Raw genomic sequence first — 21,143 nt, 5'->3', positions numbered from 1 at the left:
GTATAGCATTTGATACATCAGGCTTTTTTGGCTCCTTAAAGAAGAAAAAACAGCTCACTTTTAGATGAAGTTGCTGATATTTATATGGCCAAAAATGAAGATAAAATTTGAATAGCTTGTAACAGTATAGCAGACTATTTACATAAAATGCATATACATAGCAGTTATCACTCTATATTTCCCAATAATATATCATAGTAAGGTGATATTTAAATGTTTAGTTATATAATCAAAAGTGGTTATTGTGAGGGGCAAAACATACAGTATAAAGCATCTTTTTTTTCTAAAAATTATGTATTGATAATCAAGTAAACCTAAGTTGCTTCATTTCACTACATCTTTATCTTTAAATATTACTAAAATTATAAAAGATATTCTTACGTTTACTTCATAAAAATCAGTCACAAAGATTATCACAGCAAAAAGACACATGTACCACAACCTGAAGGTGGACATTTTAAGTTTTATACTAAAAGACCTTGATTAAAAAGTATACATTATGAATCACACAACACAGGGGTAGGCAAGTTCGGTCCTAGAGAGCCCTGCAGGACTGCGGCTCTCTAGGACCGAACTTGCCTACCCCTGACACAACAGAAGGCATGTAGTAGATTGTGTACAACAGGTTTATCAGGCCTTAGAAACTTGTGTATCAAATATAATTCAGTAGGCTTTATATGGGTCGTTCATCTCGATAATTCACAAATTATTGGATACCATAATTATCGGCCATAATAGCCACTGAAACATGAACAAAATAACTTGGTGCCCTTTCAACATGTTCATTTTGATTTTACCTACCATATAATGTTTGATCCTCAGATGATGAAAGGCCAGATCATGTATTCCAACACATTGCACTATACTCCAGCAGAGCCTCCAGGGACAGTCATCCGAGCTGTGCCCCTTACATTAAACATCCAGTGCCTATACAATAGGTAAGCCATCAATCTGGAAGGGTTCAGGACTTGGAGATAAAATGCACCTCATCCATTTTTTTTCAATTTCTAGATTTCATTATTCCTACAAAATGGGCTTCCTGCCTGTGGTGAGGGAGCACATGTTTCACAAGATTTTTGAACGCAGGGCCAAGTTTAGTCTTTATGTGTGTAATGGTAAGCTTTTCCTCTCCTTCTGCATAATTTCCTGTTTTGTTTGACCCCTCATATGGTGTTGGTGCCCATCGGTCTATTAAATTGTGTGTGAACTCTAGAACGCTGGGAAAGACTCGAGGGAAATGGGAGATTTGTGCTTGACGAACCCATGTATTTTGAAGTCAGTGCTGCTTATATATCTGAGGACGAAAGGATTTTTGTTGACTCCTGCTATGTAACAGCATCAAGAGACCCAAAGTCTATTCCACAACACAATGTTATTTGTAATTATGGGTAAGTGGTTTGGAGCACTCTGCTTTTATTAACATGAATAGACTTTCGAAGGGGAGAAGAACAAATATTAACACCAAACATTGCAATTTCAGGTGTATGGAGGACAGCAGAAGACAAGCAAGTCTCTCACGCTTTCTCCAAAGACAGTCGAACATTATAAGGTTTTCAGTCGATGCCTTTTTACTCCCCCAAGTTACTGACACGGTAATGTTTTCATTCTTAAATGTGTCAATTTAAAGGAGAGAACGGGGCTAGTTGTCACACTTAACTCCCGGGATTATTGGCTGAGGTTGCATTTGAAATTGAGTTTACAAAAAGTCTTGACTGCACATAACTTGAGGAATATATCATTTTTGGATGTAATATTGAACCTTTCTATAATCATTGCCCTGGGGTAAAAAAGAAAAACCTATTAATTCCAGAATATTTATCTAAAATTTTCTAATTATCTACACCGTAAAAAAAATTCCGTAAAATTGACGGTAAAAAAACGGCAGCTGTGGTTGCCGCAATTTTACCGTAAAAAATACGGTAGCAACGTTTAGGTTTTACGGTTTTAACTTAAAGGGGTTAATACACTGATAACCACCAAATGCAGGTGGTGATGAGAAAGTCACATGATGAACCAAAGCCCATCACAAGCAGCTTTTAAATAATAACATACAGTATATAGAAGGTGCACAGTGTCATTCACACAAACACCAAACACCATCATGGTAACACACATGAAACTGAAATAATGCAATAAACATTCATTTAACAACATTAGGTGTAACACACAACCAATGTCCAATACAGTTTTTCACCATATATAGTAGGGGAATTTACCGTTAACCATTTAACAGGTTTTTACTGTAGCATTTTTACAGTCTTTTACCGTTAAATTCACGGTCATTTTTTACAGTGTAATATAAAAAGCCATCCTCCATAACATATCAGAGGATTTAATGACATTTTCTGCCAATTGTAGACAATAAAATTTGGGGGGAAAATGAAACGGAACAAAGTGAAATTTGTTTTGAAAAATGTATGAAACTGCAAAAATGGAAAAAGTAACATACGAAATGAGTAAACCCCTACAGAAATTTTTAATGTGTAGAAATTACAGTATTTAAAACACGTGATAACCTACCCCTGTCTAATATGTAGGTGTGTTTATATATTTATACATATTCAATTAAATTCAAGTTTATTTGTATAGCGCTTTTCATGATACAAATTGTTGCAAAGCAACTTTACAGCAAATTAAGTTTCTACAATATTTAGTGGTAGCTTATCAGTGGTGACTATTGGTTAATGTACATATGGCAGAAATGTACGGAAAAATCAATTCAAGACGTAATCAATTAAAGACATAATCAAACAGACGATGAACACTATTAACAGCTTTATATGATACAATCAAACTTATAGCAAAATTTGGTAGTTCATATGAATGAATGTGTGTTGATTTCTTCATTTCCTACAGCACTTTTACCTACATTGCACAGTATCGGTTCACAGTGCCACTACAAGTGCCATAGCAAAGTCATGTAACTATAACAATGTAGAGAGAAGGTAAGTTTCACACATATATGCAACAGTGTGTAAATGTGGAGAAGCTGCATTCATTCTTAGTTCTTATCCTGTACCAACAGGTGGGAGGAACTCTACACCGACGCATCTGTTTGTGCTTGTGATTCCACATGTGAAATTGAATCATCTTGTAAGTAGAAAATATCAGAGACTATGAGTAATTGTGTTTCACACATACTGTGTCAATGCAGAGAAGCGGCATTCACTCTTAGTTCTTATCCTGTACCAACAGGTGGGAGGAACTCTACACCGACGCATCTGTTTGTGCTTGTTGTGATTCCACATGTGAAATTGAATCATCTTGTAAGTAGAAAATATCAGAGACTATCAAATGAAAACACTATAAGTCACACATCAGTGTTTTGTTCTTGCTTCCATAACAGCTTCTTTGCCCCATGTGACACAATCTATAACAAGCAAACCCTGGATTTTGGACAAAAACAAACAATCTTTAATCCAGACTATGGAAGGGTGGGTCAATGTTCAAGAGGACACAGAAGAGATGAAGTTCAAGAGTGCAGAAGGAATCGATGAAGAGGAAGAAGATGGTTACACTGTGGAGATTGTGACAGATACTGAAGAACAAATAGAAGCAAAAGAGAAACATAAAAAGATGCCCATGAATGATTTAGATGAGGATGTAGAAGTAATTGTTGGGACAGTGGAAACAACTACAGAGTTAAAGGATAAAAAGGGTGATCGTTCTGGAAAAGTAATGCTTGTTAGGGAGCAGAAGAACAGGGTTGTAAAGATTGGAGAGGATGCTGGGAGACACGAGAGCACAAGTAGAACTGAAATTGTTAAACGGCCTAGTGTTCAGTTCATGGAAGAGCTTTCGGAAGATGTTAATAATGACCAAGCATCCAGCAAGAGTGGAGCACAAGAAATAATTCTCATTACCAGAGAAGAACTGTCCGAAGATAAAATACAGCCTGAAGATTTTGAGAAGAACATTCAAGTACAAAATACAATAGGTCCATCACAAATAGTGATGGATGAAGAGATATTTTTAAATGGTAAACATGAATCAGTGGAGTGGAATCAAGATAAACACTAACTATCCTGATGTGGGAGAAATGGAGGACTGACTTTTGAGGTCGTTCCAGGGTCTCCAAGGTATGACAGTTTATTTCATTTATAATGAATTTAGCCGTCACTTTATAATTTCAAGTGTTTATTTATTTCTGGTTTAGGTACCTTGAATGACCTTTTTTGGAGTTGCATCTGTGGGGCCAAAGATCTCTGCATACTTTATGGATTCAACTGAATTCAATATACAAGTAGTCACATTTTCTGTACTTGTATTGAAAAGTATGCATTCTTTATACTGTGCTAACATTCACTGTAATGTCGTCAGAATATTAAAACATTTTTGACTGATCATTAGGTTTCTTTTTCTGATGTCCTCTGACCTCTTTGATGCCTCTCACTGAATTACTTATTCTTAAAGGGATAATCTCACAGTTCATATTTTACCCCAAAATCAAAAAATAAAAATGCATCAAGAAAATTTGCATTATGATCTTCTGTCTAAATGTGTTCATAAATCACAGGAATAAAACCTCAAGAGAATTCCCTGACGAGATTAGACATGTGAATGAATATGGAGCACAGACACATTTGAAAATAAAGAGCATTAACAGATTTTGGCAATCTCTAATGTACTGTCAGATTTTATGGCCATGCTGTGTATGTCTGTATCTGCTCACATCAGACGAAAATGCATTTTAAAATACAGATAAAAGGTTTAGACATCATTATGGTAACAGATTTCGGTAACCTACACTGCCTTGTCCAATTTGGTGAACCTTCTGTATCGGCATCTGTTCTCATAAGACAAAAATGCTTATATAACACCAAGGAGGTCAGACTTTGGGTAAAATTAAAGCCATTCTGTATAAAAATAAAATTGGTAATAGATTTTGGTAACTTTTAAATACTGTGCTGTTGGATTTGGAGATCCTGTTGTATGTCTGTTGCTGTTCACATTAGAGTTATATGCTTTCTAGGGTATAAAACAGAGGATTTTAGACATCACCGGAGTAAATTTGAAGAGCATTAAAGCCATTCTTTATGAAATAAAGGGTAACAGATTTTGGTAACCTCAAGGCTATGCTGCCTTGTCGGATTCGGCAACTCTGCTGTATGTCTCCATGTGTTCGCAGCAGACCAAAATGCTTTAGATTATGAGAAAACTGAGATTAGACATCACCAGAGTGAATATGGCTACTATTAAAGCCAACAAATCTCAATAGCAACTAGATTTTATTAGTGTATTTATTTAAAGCATAAATAACAATCAGAAATGTAAAACACAAACAGAAAAAAATATTGATATAAAATAATGATATACCTAGCAATAGAGCTTGGGAAGCTAAAAACATTATTTCTTGCAAAAGGCGTCTTCTTGCACGAACTTACTGAACCACTAAAAAAGATAATCAATGTATTAGATGTATGATTTATATATATATATATATATATATATATGATGAAAAATGTTTCATTGATTTATGTTATCATATGTCTGTTGTTAACCCAATAAATAAATAAATAAACACTTGTCACCGATTTCCGTCAGGGATCACGTCATAACGTAAAATGCGCTGAATCTGTTTTGAAACCTGCTCGAAAGAACCGATTCGTGGAAATGAATCGGTCTTCCATCACTAGTGAAACAGGCGACAGGTGCATTAATTATCCATTTCAGCTCTGTGAAATATGTCAAGGTTACCAACACTGTTTGAGTAAAATAGCGACTATTACCATTTCTTTGATGCAGTTTAGAGATATGAAGCTCTATTTCCCAGTAATATTTACTTTACTGGTCTTGTCCTCCACATATGTGTACGCCGTACGATCTGCGTCAAAGCACGCGAGCAATTCGACCTCAGCACTGGACGAAAAATTTGAAAAAGATTTAGACGGATCTGCTGTGAAGAGTCTCGGCTCGCCATATTTACGACTTCCCGTTTTCCAGCATTCAAGAAATCCCCTTTTGGACAAAAAGCAGTTCTCTCCGTTGCATGGGTCAGGCCGTGAACAACTGCCCGAGGAGACGAAAAAAGTCCTCGTCCCGCGCACCGCAGTAACGTTACCTGAGGCCTCCCGCCGCCGCGGGCGATCACAAGGAGTAACCGTCGTTTGTCAAATGAAGAAAATGATCGTTAAAGTTCACAAACACATTTTAGGCATCGACGGCCTTCATTCAGAGTTAAAACTGGGAACATGCGACATCAGCAAGACTACAAAACACTATCATGTGTTTATTTACGACATGGACAAGTGTGAAAGTAAGAGAAAGGTGTGCTTGGCTAATATATTTTTTTCCATTAGTTTACAATTTTTTTTCCCTCTTAAATAACAAAGTGCAGTAAACTCTCATTTAAATGATTGTAACAAAGTCAGTCTGGTATTAAGTAGCCTGTACTCCGCCAGAATGTAGCTTATGTCTGTTATCTATTACTTTTTAATTTGTATAATTTCAAACAATACGTTCACAATAAGGCTTTGCAAACATTATATATATATATCTCTCTCTTACAGCAAAACAATCATGAAAAATAACAAAAATGCGCACGCGCTCTATATATAAGTAGTCAACATTTGAAGTGGATCAAAACCTTTAATCAAAGTTGTCCTAAAACCAAAACAATACCAGTTCTTGTCTTAGGACAACTTTGATGAACTTTTTTGATCCACTTTAAATGTTGACTACTGTATAGATGGATGGATAAAAAAAAGAATGGTATGAAAAAAATGTCTAAAAAATAAAAGAAAGGAGACTCATTATAGCGCTAAGGCTCAAAAAATAATTTTCTCCGTTCAACTCGGGGCTTCACTTGATAAACTTTGCTGTGAAATTATCTTTGTCTTTTTGAATGCAGTTAATAGACAACAGAGTAACATATTCCAACATACTGCGCTACTCTCCAGTGACGGACCTGGGGCCAATCCGCCGTGCCATGCCTTTCTCAATACCTGTTGAGTGTCACTTTAACAGGTAAATCTGTCTTTCGATGTACATACATATCGATATGTGTTGATTGCACTGCAAAAAAAAGCTTATCTTAGTATTTTTGTCTTGTTTATAGTCAAAATATCAAAAAATTCTTACATTTAAAATGCGTTTACTAGATAAGCAAAATGACATAAGATATTTAGTCGGTTCCGGGGGGACTAAACTAAGTGCATTTTGCTTAAAACAAGTAAAATGATCTGCCAGTGGGGTAAGTAAAATATTCTTAAAACAAGAGTATTTTACTTACCCCACTGGCAGTAGTAGCCACTAGTTTTTTTTTTCCCCCTTGAAACAAGACTAAATATCTAATGCCATTTTGCTTATCTAGTAAACGCATCTTAAATTTAAGAATTTTTTGACATTTTGACTAGAAACAAGACAAAAATATCAAGTAAGATAAACACTTCCATTACAAGCTATCAAAATTTTATTTTACTTTTTGGCCATATAAATAACAGCAGCTGCACCAAAATTGTATATTTTTGCTCAATTTGGGAGTTTGAATAAAAGATAGGTGTTTTTTCCTTCCAAGTATGAGCTGCATATTTTCCTATATTATACTATATGAGCCATATAAGCCTGATGTAACATACCATGTTCATGCAAACTTTTTTATATTTCTTATAATATTTTGTCGAAATGCTCAATGAACTATTCCATTAGAAAAAAAGTACTTTTCTAATTATTTATTATTTCATGCCAGGCATTGTAAGAGTTCAAATGAGAGTGAGTGCTGGGATGTCGTGGCATGGGTGAGCTGGGATACACCACTCCTGTTGCAGAGTTCCAGTAGGTGGTTGGAGGCCCAAAGAAATTCCCAGTGGAAACGGGCATAGGGGTTGAATGAGTGCCCATGAAGTTCATTTTTGGCTGGTGGCTGTGGTAGCTTTGTACATATGGCACTTCAGCCTGGTATTTGAGCACGCCCCCTTCTGGAGGATGGTTTTGGTGGGCTTGGGAGATGCCCTGGAAATCGAATTTGTATGCATAGCGTTTGCCATGCACCTTGGTCATGATGTTCTTGTCATAGTAGTAGCGGAGGGCCCGGCTGAGCTTGTCATAGTTCATGTTAGGCTTGCTCTTTCGCTCCCCCCAGCGCTTGGCTACCTCGTCTGGGTCGGTCATCTTGAATTCTCCGTTAGTGCCCTCCCAGGTGATGATGGAGGCATTGTTGCTGTCAGACAGCAGCTCCAACAAGAACTGCCACAGCTGGATCTGACCAGAGCCTGTGTGAAAATAAAGAGTGTCAGAGATTTTTAGTAGCGGATGGAAGGGCTTTTTAGGGCAGGTTGTTTTCTCGAAATGTGACCTTTTTAATGTATGTTGTACACAGAAACAGAATGTGGGTCGGTCAGACACCTACCCACAGTCCTGTCAGTGCTGGTGACGGGCAGATGCACACCAAGGCTGTATTTGTTTGATCAAAAATACAATAAAAACAGTAACATTTTTAAATATTACAATTTAAAATATTGGTTTTCTATTGAAATGCATCTTAAAATTTAATTTTATTTCTGTGATGGCAAAGCTGTATTTTCAGCAGCCATTACTCCAGTCTTCAGTGTTACATGATGCGTATTATTTGGTGGTGCTTATTATTTTATATATTGTGGAAACTGTGCAGCAATAGATTTCTTCTTTTTCCAAATGTAAACGTTTTACCGTCACTTTTGGTCTTTAATGTCTTTGCTGAATAAAAGTACAAATTTCTTTAAAAAAAAAATTTTTTTTTAATCTAACTGACCTCAAACTTTTTAATGATAAATGTATGTTATTTAAATTATTAAAAAAATTAACTAATGAAAATATAATTTAATTGTCTTAGGTATGTTTTATTTGTCCAGATTATATTAACAACAGGAATTCAGTTATTCAGTTATCATATAACTGAACACATATATGGTCTAATCTCATTTATTATTCAATTATAAAAGGGCAAAACTTTGTGCCCAGTCTGTGCATCCAAAGATAACATACCCTAAAAAGGCCACATTTGTTAATTTGACTGATGCTTATACAGTTTTCTGATTAGTCACTTCTTACCTGGATTTGCAAGACGGCTGCTGATGGGACCTAATGCTTGGTAGGGGTCTGCAAAAATGGAAATGTAAAATACTGATTAGATATTTTGAGGTGTAGTTTAACAAAAAAGATCATTAAAAGCAATTTCATAGAGTATTAAATTAAAGGGGCACTTGTCGACCTTGTGGAAGTCTTGGTGGAGGCTCTGTAATTCTGGTGTTGTGCTGATGTTCGATTGGAGAACCTGTGATTTTAAAAAGGTGAGTTTTTTTTTTCTTTTTTTTTTCTTTTAAATATTTCATATTTGTGCAGTATAATTATGTAACATTATGATGTTTTTGTGAACGCAGAGCAACCTTTTGGGACAGCTGGTAAGGCGCTTGAGGACCAACTGTTCCTTCTGCCGATCTCCTCAAAGCAGTTTTCTGTGCCGAGGCAAAGTCAGATAGGAGCAGTTAACAAAAGGGAGATTTTACAGGAAAGGATGGCTTTAAAGAGTAAGGAAGGAAGCCCTGCATTAAAGATCCCTAAGGAGAAACGCAGGGCAGAACAAAGCCAGCAGCAAAACCGTAAGAAGGCCTGAAGATGGCACACAATTCCTCAGGGCGATTGTCCTTTTGTTCTAACTGATTCTCTTTACCACAGAATAGTCAATTGTATCCTAACCTGACTCTACACCCCTTACTTCCTATCCTGATGCAGCTGTTTCCTGTCTGAAAGTGCAACGATTCAAAAACCTTGCAACACTTGGGGCAAAATTCATTGAAGAAACAAACTACAGTCCTCATAGGACCTCTCTAGACTCGATATTAGCCATTGGCATTTTATCAGTACAATAACTTATTGGAGCATGTTTTACAAGAAAATATTTCAGTTTTTTTTTTTTTTTTTGAAGAATGTTGGTAACCAAACAGTTGTTGGTAGCCATAGACTTCCATTGTATTTTTCCATGCTACAGAAGTTAATGGCTACTGGCAACTATTTGGTAACCAACATTCTTAAAAATATCATCTTTTAGGGTGAACTACCCCTTTAAGAATTTTAGCATAGCTAAAGATAACCATGTGACTTATCATAGGGTGGAAACCGCATTATGATGCAATACGTGTTTAGTAAATAGTTGCATTGATTAAAATTTTAATAAGAAGAATATTATTAGGCACAAAATTGCTTATAGTTCACTGGAATAACTTTAGGATCATTACAGTTACAAGAAACATCTCATCCAATCAGAATTTACAGTCAGAACTGTATATAAAACTAAATTTTATCTTAAAAAAAGGAAGTAAAAAGTTTGACTTACCAGCTTTAACCTGTAGTCTAGGCTGTGGTTCTGTATTGGTAGGGGTTGCAGGGTAGGAAAAAGTGGGGCTACCTGAGTAAACAATAGTAAAGAAAACAAGCCCTCTTAATTTACTTTATATATAAATAGGCACAAACGTTTCCACAATGTACTAACAATGCATTTAGAAATGGAAATGATTAAAGTCGCTTTATAGATTTTCCTGATGTTTTCTTGACCAAATTAACAATTAGTAATGGATTATTCATATGGAATTATGGGCAAAGTTCCTTACTCTCCCGGAGGTAGTTTAGATGGGAGAGCAGGATGTCTGTATTGTATGCGGTAGTAAGACGCATCATGTCCTCTTTGGTCATTTTGCAGAGCGCTTTTCCATCCAGAGTATGGAAGAGGGACGCGTCCACATCGGAAAGGCTGTATTCCTTTATTGCCCACTCTACCCACTGCCGCACATGGTCTTGTGTCCATACTTCTGGGTCTAAAACAGGACAGAAGCAAAAATAAAATGAGGAACAAGTGCTTCAGCTGTGACAGTACTTATCAGAGTTCAAACACGAGGTAAAAAAGTCAGTGCACTCTCTGTTACTGCTCTGCCAAAATCATCAAAATTAAAAGAACCAAAGACTTAAACTACTTCAGTCTGTGTGCATTGAATTTATTTAATACACGAGTTTCACAATTTGAGTTGAATTACTGAAATGAACTTTTCCACGACATTCTAATTTATTGAGATGCACCTGTATATTATCAGGGGCATTTTTTCCGAGGAGGCAGTGTCTCCTCAAAATATTGGATGAGGAAAAAATTTGTAGTAAAAAAAATAATAAACCACGCCGATATTACAAAATCCGCATCTCTTGCTTCTCCTGCTCCCATTGACTTTTAACAAACCCCCCTAAGCATGCGGATATACATCTGTAATAAAACACATATATATATATATATAAAGAAGGGCTTTTATACACACATAAAACCTGTAAAAGCCCTTCTTTATATATATGTTTATATTTTATGTGTATGTATGTACGTGTGTTTTTCATTCATTGTCATTGTTTATTTGAATATATATGTGTATATATATATATATATATATATTTCTTAACCATTGCCTGGTTTATTTTTAGAGGATTTTTCTCTGCCTTTTTGACGTCACAGCTCAGCTGCCATTGAGATGAATGGGAATGCTATCGGAAATGTTTCTCCACATATTACAGACCTCCTGTTATAAGCCATCATACTCTCTTATTTGTCCTTGAAATATGACGCCATATCCGAGAATTATGAGCATTATAATTGTTTGGTCTGTGTGACTCATGAGGAGGTATCCCATACACTCACTGTCACACAATGCATGGAGCGACTCCACCACTCTGCCCTTTTAATAATGTTACGACGACCTTCAAAACGTTTCGCTGAAGATAACGCAACTTCCTAATTGGTTTGGGAGTAAAGAGTGATTATCTCTGTTGGAATCTGTGCAATCATTTGTAGTTTAGTCAGCTGGGTTACTGGGATCTACCAGAAGGAAGCACATCAGTGCTTTTTCTTTCTTTTACAATGCTTGTATTGCAAATTAGCCTTTTTTCCCCACAAAGCACAAGTTCCTAAGTGATGCAAGAGCCTGTGGCCACTGCATAATTACCACATATCTTTGTTTAGACATCTATACGTCCTCTAGTTTTAGAAATTGGTCAACTGCAGACTAAATCTGTCAGGTGCTAAAATGCTTCCCTTTTTACAAAACAACATTACAGTCAACAGGTGTTATTTAAGTATCTATATACTGTTGTGTATTTATTAATATTTTGAATTGGCTTTTAATTTTATATTTTTAGTTTAAGTACTTTTAATTTAGTTGCAAATGCAACATTTTTAATGGCAAAAACAAATGTTTTTAATCGTTTTAATGTTTTAGTAAAGTGAATTTAGTATTTTAGAAAAATTTTATCAAAAATGATACATAATATACAGACCTTGTCTTAAGAAAGTGCATGATATTTCAAAATAAATTTTTAAATGGTAAAGCTGAATTTTCAGCAGCCATTATTTCAGTCTTTAGTGTCACATGATCCTTCAGAAATCATTCTAATACACTGATTTGGTGCTCAAGAAAATTACAAATATATTAATATTTAAACAGTTGTCCTGCTTATTTTTTGTGAGAACTGTGAAAAATGTGATCACACTTTTTTTCAGGATTCTTTGAATAGAAACAAGAAAATAATTTAAAATATAAATCTTTTATTATATTATAAATGTCTTTACTGTCAATTTTGATTAAATTAATGCATCTGTGCTGAATAAACTGAGTAATTTCTCAGTGTATGTTGCGTATATCTCATTACAAAAGTAAAAAGGTTTGTGAATGCATTTTCATGTTAAGTTAATACAAAAAATATACAGTCAGACTCTGCTTTTCTGTATAAATGACAGTGAAACACTTGATCACTTTTACTATAGATCTCACCCGCTGGTACAATTACTCTCTTCTCCTCTGTGGCGCTGCTGGGTGGGGTGGCAGTCTGTGGGCTGCTCCGTGGCTCTGGGTAAGAGGCCTGGTAGGCCAAAGGTCCCCCATCACTGTTACTCATGTGTCGGGTCTTTTTAGTCACACTGCAGTCCACTGGGGACTCACGGCTGTGGCATGCATGAGAAAAAATAACAAACGGAGAGCTAAAATGTTTTGGTTCTAAATGCTCACCGTTATGATATTGAAGGAATAGTTTAACTCAAAATTCAGATGCCTCCTGGAAATGCATATCGACAGGTTTGATCAGTGATACTGAATGGCACTGGTTTCTTACATGTAATGCAACATGGTGAGTTGCGAATGAGATGTTATTTCACAATACTTGTCACGTATGACCTGTATGGACTAATTTATGGTGCTTTTCTTGGTGCTTCACAGCATGTGGTCACTGCTATTATTGTGTGGAAAAGAGCCGCTTGGACATTCTGGGAAACTTCTCCGTTTGTGTTCCACAGAAGAAAGAAAGCCATATTATGGATTTGGAATGACATGAAGGCAAGTAAATGATGCCAGAATTTCTTTTTTTTTTTCTTTTGAGGGAAAGAGTCCTACACTTTTACAAATAAAGGTTCCAAAAGTTTTTTTTTTTTTTCACAGTGATTCCTTTGAAGAACCACTTTTGGATCCTCAAAGAACCTTTCAGTGATCTGCTGTTCTCAAAAGAACCATTTTTTCATAGAAACTTAGAAACTTTTTACAGTATAAAGAACCTTTTGTGCATTGAAACGTTTCTTCGTGGAACCATAAATACCAGTAAAGAACCTTTATTTTTAAGAGTGTATAAATGGAGATCTTCTGACATCAAGGTTTGTTGTCCCACCTGGTTCCGTTGATGTGTTCTGCTCTCTTCGCAGGGTTCTGTGTGGCCGATCCGGTCCAGTCTGGCTCAGTGGGTTCTACGCTCTCTTCAGAACCCTGTCTGAACACTGCAGGCGAGGTGATCTCTCCCTTCATGTGCATGGCCTGGGGACCACTGAAGGGCGACTCGAATATGGACTGGTTTTCACTCACCACCGATAGAGCTTCCTGTGAAGTATACAACACACACTGGTTCTGTAAACAAAACACTTCAAGTCTTTAATTTAGGTGAACAACAAATCATAGCGTAAGAATAGAAATAACACTTAATCATTTAGTCAGTAATTCCAGAACAGGGATGTTACGGGTTTCCGCTACTATCGCTATGCCATGACTTTCTAATCAGCAACTGGTGTCAAAAGAATTGATTTGGGGCACGAACTTAAGGTTTATCTGGACAATAAAAAAACTCTACTGAGGAACTCCACTCTACAAAATAAAGGTGTCTGTTGTTCCATATAGAACCTTTAACACCATGGAACCTCTGCATTTTACAAAAGTTATTGATGGTGGAAAAAGGTTCTTTAGGTTATTAAAATGTTCTTCACATTAAGAAAATATGGTTCTTTTAAGAACAGTTCAGTAAAAGATTCTTTGTAGAACCAAAAATGGTTCTTCTATGGCATCGCTGCGAAAACCCCATTTTGGAACCTTTATTTTTAAGAGTGTAGAGTTAATAGAAATTACCTTTAATTCAGTCTTTTGACTCAAAAGCTATATTAGCTTATTAGTCCAAAACCTTATAAAACTATAAAATTAGCACTAAAATTACTTATATGCTCTCTTATTGTTCAGCTACAGGGGGTATTAATTTTGAAACTGAAAAATAAGTTTATCGGAATAGTTTAGGGCGTTTTTATTTTTTTATTTTGTTTGAACTTCCAGGTAGATATGACTTGGCACAAGAGTCAAATTAGAAATTGAGACATCATCTGTGCATTTTCTTCCTGTGTTTAGTGTTGGTAGTCTGCTCTCGAGCACTCTGGTCTGGGTGTGTCCGTTTGAAACTTCCAAAAGACATTTTAAACATTCAAATGTATGTAAGTGTTTGTGCATGAATAAATGTTTGTGTTATAGCTGAATTCAGGGAGCTTGTTTAGAGGGTTTTGTATTGTCTTTAGAGCTGAAATACGTCAGCACTGAGCTTTTTCGGTGGCTCACAGGAAATCTGGCCCCCATGTGCAGTGAAACCTTTTGGCATGGGGCATGAGATAGGAAACAGAGGAGTGATAGAAATGTGGGTCATTTAAAGCTGAAAAACAAATTTGTTCTGAATGCTGTTGAGGTTGAGGGTCACCAAACAGGGAGGAGGCAGCATTGTAGGGTGCATTCACCTGACCTGAAGTCTTGCGGATTTGTTACAAGAATCTGTTTCGGTGTTTAGTTTAAGTGACTGGCATTTACTGATAAAATTGCTTTTTAATGATGAAAGTTCAAAGGATTTTATATCATGCATATTTCAGATCAAGACTACCAGGAAAGAATGTTCTCTTATGGCCCAAACAAACACCAACTACTTTGGGTTTTGTTGTCCATTCAGAATTAATCCTGAATTTGAATTGAACTAGCAGAATAAGAATTTGAATGTAAGGAAGTAGAATTACAGTGACGTGAAATTCAAAGAAATTCATGTGACTAATTTTTAACTGGAAAAGCTAAGTCAAGACAAAAGAATGTTGGCATCTTTGTTTGAAAGTTTAAAAAGCTTTGCAGTTTTATAGGGTTTGCGGATGGATGGATGGATTTGTTGTTGCAATGTGAATTGCCAAACCCGAGTGACAAGTCAATATTACTGGCTTCTCTTAAAATATCTTAAATTTTTGCTAGTAATAATTCACTATAAATATACTGCCACAAATCTTAATCATTTCTAGTTCTCCTATTGAACTAGCTGTGAATAGCATAGCTATCTCTCACACACACTATAATAAAGGCCATGAAAAGTCCTGCTCTAGTAGAGAAGTGAAAGCGTGCTCAAAACAAGGCCAAGCTGAGAACTCAAACCGTTTTCACCGCCTAGTCTGTGTGCATTTGCAAGCGTCAGTCTTGTGTACACATATACAACAATAAAGTGCAATCCACAGCCTTAACTTATGGCACAGATTAGGCTGAACTTGATGCTGCTCTGTGCAGGAGAGATGACATGCACTAAGATTGCATTGCATTGTCCAACACCATTTGAACACTCACTTATTTAAAACAATTCATTTGGATCAGTATACAAAAAGCAAATGTGCTAGTTGGACAAATGATGTATTCTGCATCTTCTCTTTTACAGCAAGCTAAACTGCAGCCAGTGAAACAGTTGGTATTTCATTCTGCAGTTAAAATTATTCTGCACCTATGCACCTTTTAAACCACAACCCCACACACATAGTACTGCTCTCTCTCCTCCAAAGTGATGAACATAAACATACTCTACCCTGACCACCAATGCCACAACTGACTTCCTGTTCGATGAGTTTCATATCAGTCTCTGTTGCTGAGAAACCAAACGCAATATTTTAGCGAACATAAACTGCACACTGTGTGCAAAATGTCAGAGTCGAGGTCAGTGAGATTAATGTGCGTCTCACATCAAAAACAACACACAGAGATGCACATAAACACAGGCATGCTATTGTTGTGCCATCCTTGGCGCCGCTGGGTGCCTATGTCAGCGTGCAGTGTTTTCAAGTCAATTGCAACAGACCTCCATTTGGGTCTTGTGAAAGAAATTCTCATTTTGTCACAACAGAGCTTGGGGTAGAGCAACACTGCACAGAAAAAAAAAAAACCTTGGTGCTTTTAGGTTTCAGAGGTTTTGCACAAAAACTAATCACACAGTATATCACCCTCAAAGGGCGGAGCTCACTGCAAACTTATTCTGTGATAATCCAACAGATTTACTAGATTACCACTAGTAAATCTAGATATTAGACTAACATTTTTAAAGGTGTACAGGTTTGAATCTGATGCATACTAGTAAAGGAAGCACTGAAAAGCAATGTGGTCAATCTTTGGTAATGAAATCAGGTTATGAAATGTCCCTTTGCTTATTATCATAATTGGACATTGGGTAATATGGGACACATAGTCTGATCTGTATATTTCACAAATCACAATTGGCTTTATCATATTCTAGATGGTTTGCTGCTGTGAAGTCTAATTTGTTGGTCTGAAGTATTAGAGTGAAAATCACAGTAAAATGCGGAATTCAGACATGCAAAAAATACTGTTACTGAATAAATACTGTGCACTGGCTACATGCTTGACAATGATTTCATTTATTATTTATTTTCATCATTTTAAATATAATGAATAGGGCCTAATTGTGCAATTCCTTAACTACATTAACTCAGTATTATTATGCATAAATGTATTTTATAAAATGTTTAATTTGGGCTATTTGCCATATAAACCCATTAAATAACTATATAAATAAATAACTGTCATTAAGGCACATTATTAGGGAAGACAGGGTTATTATAATTGTACATTTAGCACTAAATTATTATAAAAATAACTTGCAGAAATATATTTCAAATATCAATTAATAGATATGGAAACTTTATATTTTTTATTATTTTAAAGACTGATAAATGATGCCGCCTCTGACAATTTATGAAAAGAGTGTAAATGTAAAATAAGAAAAAAATAATAATTCGTAAAGGTGGACACACATATAGTACTCCTATTATATGATCGAAATGACTACTAAGAGAAAAAAATTGTACAAAAATTTCCTGTTTGTTTGGTTTTAAAGCCACCATTTTTATATTTTCTGTTTGTTTCTTCTTCTGATGTTCTTTTTCTCATTTAACAGTATGCAAACCAACCCCACAACCTGGGGATGGTGAACACAACTTCAGTCACGAACGAAAGTTAGAAAATATTTTTACACTTATGTTTTGTAGTGTCTGTTTTTAACCCAAGAGTCCCCCCCCTCCACATGGTTGAGTGATTCTACTGCTTGTTTTGCCAGAGATAATCAAGAAAGAATGAAAAATGTGCCAACCAACCCCGGTCTCACCGATCACTGAGATAATGTGCAATCTTTCGTATTGTTTGTGGCTCATTGACTCTGATAAAACTGCAGTCACTGTATTCTAAACAAAATGGGCCTACAGCTTTGATTCTTAACCGCAGGAACTGACACGACTGAGGGAATAAATCCCTATAAAATAAATTATTTTTTCGTTTGTTCGTTCAATTACTCATATATTGCTAAATTATTCGTTACTACCCGAATTTGCCAATATAATAAAAATAAATTGCAAATGATAAAGTGCCTATATAAATTAATGTACTATAATTGAATCAATATTATCATTTTAATATAAATAGTAATAACACCAGTAATAATAATGTCAATTACTACATTTTTATATTTATAATCAGACTATAATTTCTAATGTCATATTATAATGTTAATTTTAAAGATGGCCTATATTAAAAGCTTTAACGCACTGAGAATTCGCTAATGAATCCTATTCGAGCTAGAACTTTCACAGTTATGATGTTAGTCATGTTCAGTTTGCGAGAGTGAAGGAAAGCAGAAGTTGACGTTAAGGCATGCTGATTTTGCAAAGAGACACGCAGCTGCGCTCTGAGCTGCAAAAACACTTTGTGGTTTTCACAAGTTTTAATCGGCAACATCTTGCAAGGGGAGATGGGGGCGCTTCTCTGAGGAGAATCTGCATTAACAGGACGTGGAGACGCAGCACGTTCGAATTGGCGTCAGTTTATTGTCCGGCTAATTTAATTGAAATGTAGAACAATGCATTGGCATCGCACATCTATCGAATCAATTTTGTTTTGTCAGTCTTTGTTGCCTTTTTTTTTTTTCGAGGAGGGACTGCGGAAGTGTGTGCGGAAAGTCTGAGGTTTGAGACAGGAAGCCTGCTCAGCTCTGATAACGACACCTGACAAGCGCCCAGCACTTTGCTATAAATTATTCCTTAAAGAACTAAATCAGGCATGGAATAACTACAAACACGAAACACAGGAATGCAACAGGCTACCCCTCTGCTCTAGTTTACAGAGGGGATGTATAGGGATCATTGCGTGAAAGGACAAGATGAACCAACACAGTTTTTGCAGAAGGAAGCCTGCTCAGCTCTGATAACGACACCTGACAAGCGCCCAGCACTTTGCTATAAATTATTCCTTAAAGAACTAAATCAGGCATGGAATAACTACAAACACGAAACACAGGAATGCAACAGGCTACCCCTCTGCTCTAGTTTACAGAGGGGATGTATAGGGATCATTGCGTGAAAGGACAAGATGAACCAACACAGTTTTTGCAGAATTAACAATTAAAAACAACTCCAATGCGTCACATTCAAAGTTGTTAACCAAATAAAAAAATTAACATAGTGAGAAATTAGAATAGGCCTGTAGCCTATTTGAGAAATATTATTTTCACACGTTGAAGACCATGTCTATTTAAAAAAATATATAGTGGCTGTTTGGATACAGAAGAAAATATGGATAGCCTACACTTTATTTTAAGGTGTCCTTGTTACAGTGTAATTACACATTTAAATACTGGATAATACTAGCCTAATTAACTATGTCCTTACTATATGGCTTGGCTTAGAGTTACGTGCATGTAATTATGCATAATTTATTGTTATTATAGCTAATAGTAAGTACATGTAACGTAACAAGGACACCTTAAAATAAAGTGTTAGCTAAAATATTTATGTAAATAATACAAACATAAGACAACAACTAGCAAACAGTACGCAGTTGACGACAGTAGCCTATTTAAATATCATCGAAATGAATTTCAGTACGCAGATAATGACTGGGATTTTAGCGATGTTACAATCATTTTATGATTAGCCCCTGTGTTTGTTTCGTTTTGTTTTGAATGAATACAGTTTAAGCTCCCTAAATTAATCGAGGTTCTAGAATAACTAATTAACCTACCACTCGCGTAGCTAATCTTCAAAATAATAATCAACATTATGTAGCTTTACTGGACAATTTTCAGCACGAATAAAAGACAATGTATTAATAATAATATTAACTGTTGCTTGCCACCATTTTCTGCCATGACATGTTACCATCCAAATAAAACTAAAATTCAGCATATGCCGTTTATCACCGTTGATATGCATTAATATAGCCTATTAGTTCTTGCAAAGTGCCATGTCAGATTTAACCAGTCGAAAGTATACAAAAAAAAAAAATACTAGACGTTTTCGTTTTGTGCTTTTTAAAGTCTCCACAGTAGGCTATACCTTGTTGTTGGCGCCATAAAGCCACCTGCCTCGAGAGCGCCGCGCCATAATTGTGCCATATGTGAAATTCGGTACATTGTTTTTCAGTTTGCATTTGCGTGCGTTTTCGTCGTTCTTAAGATGCAGTAGAAAGTAGGTTAGCTACATGTACTTAGCTAACTTGGATGGGTCATTAAATATGCCATTTTGCATCCTAGAACGTAACTGTTAAAAAAAATTAAAACAAATGGAATAACAAATTTGTGCATATACCCTCTCTCGCGCGCTGTGGACACCATTTCGTTTTTTATCTGAGTCTAAATGTTGTAGTGGTTTCTTGTGTTATTAAAGAGCCGACATTCAACCACGAACGGGAAGGAATAGGAAATTTTGTACAAGAAGGAAAGAGTGGGGACCTGCATCACCGCCTTGCCTCTCTCACCAGTAGTCGCGCTAACCGTGTGGGTGGTTGCGCACTCGCTACTCATTTTCAGAACAGACAATAAACCAGATCAAACGCCTACCTTAATAGTACAGTCCATTGCAGATTTCTGTGGAGTTCATGAAGAAAAAACTTTGGTAAACTTAAGCTATGTAAACCCAGGTACTTTGTTAACCCAGCTGAAACGCATCGACTTGTGTGCACAGGCGCATTTAGTCGTCGACGCAAACCATACTATTTTCGCTTAGACCATAACCGGATGGCAACGGTTTTTTTCTTCTTCTTTTTTTCTTTTGAGCTCTCCTTTCTAAAATTGGGAAGTGAAGTCACACAAAAGCATCTAGCTCTGTTCCTTATTGGTGAACTCTTATTGCGCTAACTCCTCGGAATATTTGTTAAGCCAAAACCTCCTGTTTAAAATTCTCTGATTATAATGAGATTTTGCAATCAGTTACAAAGTTATTTAACTAATTTATTCAAATCTGAACTCTTTCCATTTAAGAACAATATAGAACAATTAAAAAAAAAAAATTCTTTATTTGCGGTGAAAATCTATAAACGAAGATCTGCAACCTTGATTTGTAAGCTACGTGTGAACATCTTACCTATCTTTGTTTTTAACCACTTATGGTAGGCTATTGCACTTTTATGGTGGTCCTATATTTTTTTTCACCCTTTTCATTGTTTTTTTTTTATTAGCATTTAAGACTAAGAACATAACAGGCATTAATACATACGTTTTATGTTATTTACCTTGATTATAGATAGACATTTTACCTTATCTTGAAACAT

The 21,143-nt window shown here is 35.9% G+C and overlaps 3 protein-coding genes across 3 annotated transcripts; 2 read left to right on the top strand and 1 right to left on the bottom strand.

Moving 5' to 3' along the window:
- The first annotated feature begins 827 nt into the window (after positions 1-827).
- On the top strand, positions 828-4,313 carry LOC107719158 (zona pellucida sperm-binding protein 3-like). Its single transcript, XM_016526529.1, has 8 exons — positions 828-938; positions 1,012-1,115; positions 1,214-1,388; positions 1,481-1,592; positions 2,857-2,945; positions 3,026-3,093; positions 3,347-4,079; positions 4,157-4,313. Exons 1-7 carry the CDS (start codon positions 841-843, stop codon positions 4,018-4,020), a joined length of 1,320 nt encoding a protein of 439 aa, XP_016382015.1. The 5' UTR covers positions 828-840; the 3' UTR covers positions 4,021-4,079; positions 4,157-4,313.
- A 1,344-nt stretch (positions 4,314-5,657) lies between these two features.
- On the top strand, positions 5,658-6,970 carry LOC107719148 (uncharacterized). The gene is made up of 2 exons (XM_016526515.1): positions 5,658-6,267; positions 6,851-6,970. Exons 1-2 carry the CDS (start codon positions 5,740-5,742, stop codon positions 6,968-6,970), a joined length of 648 nt encoding a protein of 215 aa, XP_016382001.1. The 5' UTR covers positions 5,658-5,739.
- A 692-nt stretch (positions 6,971-7,662) lies between these two features.
- LOC107719147 (retroviral integration site protein Fli-1 homolog) lies at positions 7,663-20,082 on the bottom strand. Its single transcript, XM_016526514.1, has 9 exons — positions 19,931-20,082; positions 13,660-13,865; positions 12,777-12,946; positions 10,584-10,787; positions 10,310-10,381; positions 9,363-9,431; positions 9,188-9,250; positions 9,028-9,075; positions 7,663-8,210 (listed from the first exon to the last, which is right to left on the bottom strand). Exons 1-9 carry the CDS (start codon positions 19,976-19,978, stop codon positions 7,663-7,665), a joined length of 1,428 nt encoding a protein of 475 aa, XP_016382000.1. The 5' UTR covers positions 19,979-20,082.
- Between the last annotated feature and the right edge of the window lie 1,061 nt (positions 20,083-21,143).

The sequence above is a fragment of the Sinocyclocheilus rhinocerous genome, unplaced genomic scaffold (assembly GCF_001515625.1).
Source record: "Sinocyclocheilus rhinocerous isolate Xijiao unplaced genomic scaffold, SAMN03320098_v1.1 scaffold1084, whole genome shotgun sequence".
Classification (NCBI taxonomy): Eukaryota; Metazoa; Chordata; class Actinopteri; order Cypriniformes; family Cyprinidae; genus Sinocyclocheilus; species Sinocyclocheilus rhinocerous.
Note: the sequence above shows the minus strand (reverse complement) of the source record. Positions and strands in the feature narration are given on the sequence as shown.

Bases quoted from the DNA above. Each gene is read 5' to 3' on its own strand.
- LOC107719158 (XM_016526529.1), top strand. From the start codon at position 841: ATGTATTCCAACACATTGCACTATACTCCAGCAGAGCCTCCAGGGACA. The intron at 2,946-3,025 runs GTAAGTTTCACA...CTGTACCAACAG, and splicing joins TATAACAATGTAGAGAGAAG to GTGGGAGGAACTCTACACCG. The intron at 3,094-3,346 runs GTAAGTAGAAAA...CTTCCATAACAG, and splicing joins ATGTGAAATTGAATCATCTT to CTTCTTTGCCCCATGTGACA.
- LOC107719147 (XM_016526514.1), bottom strand. From the start codon at position 19,978: ATGGCGCGGCGCTCTCGAGGCAGGTGGCTTTATGGCGCCAACAACAAG. The intron at 10,788-12,776 runs GTGAGATCTATA...GTCCTGTTTTAG, and splicing joins GAGAGTAATTGTACCAGCGG to ACCCAGAAGTATGGACACAA. The intron at 8,211-9,027 runs GTAAGAAGTGAC...ATTTTCACACAG, and splicing joins CAGCCGTCTTGCAAATCCAG to GCTCTGGTCAGATCCAGCTG.
- LOC107719148 (XM_016526515.1), top strand. From the start codon at position 5,740: ATGCAGTTTAGAGATATGAAGCTCTATTTCCCAGTAATATTTACTTTA. The intron at 6,268-6,850 runs GTGTGCTTGGCT...TTTTGAATGCAG, and splicing joins AGTGTGAAAGTAAGAGAAAG to TTAATAGACAACAGAGTAAC.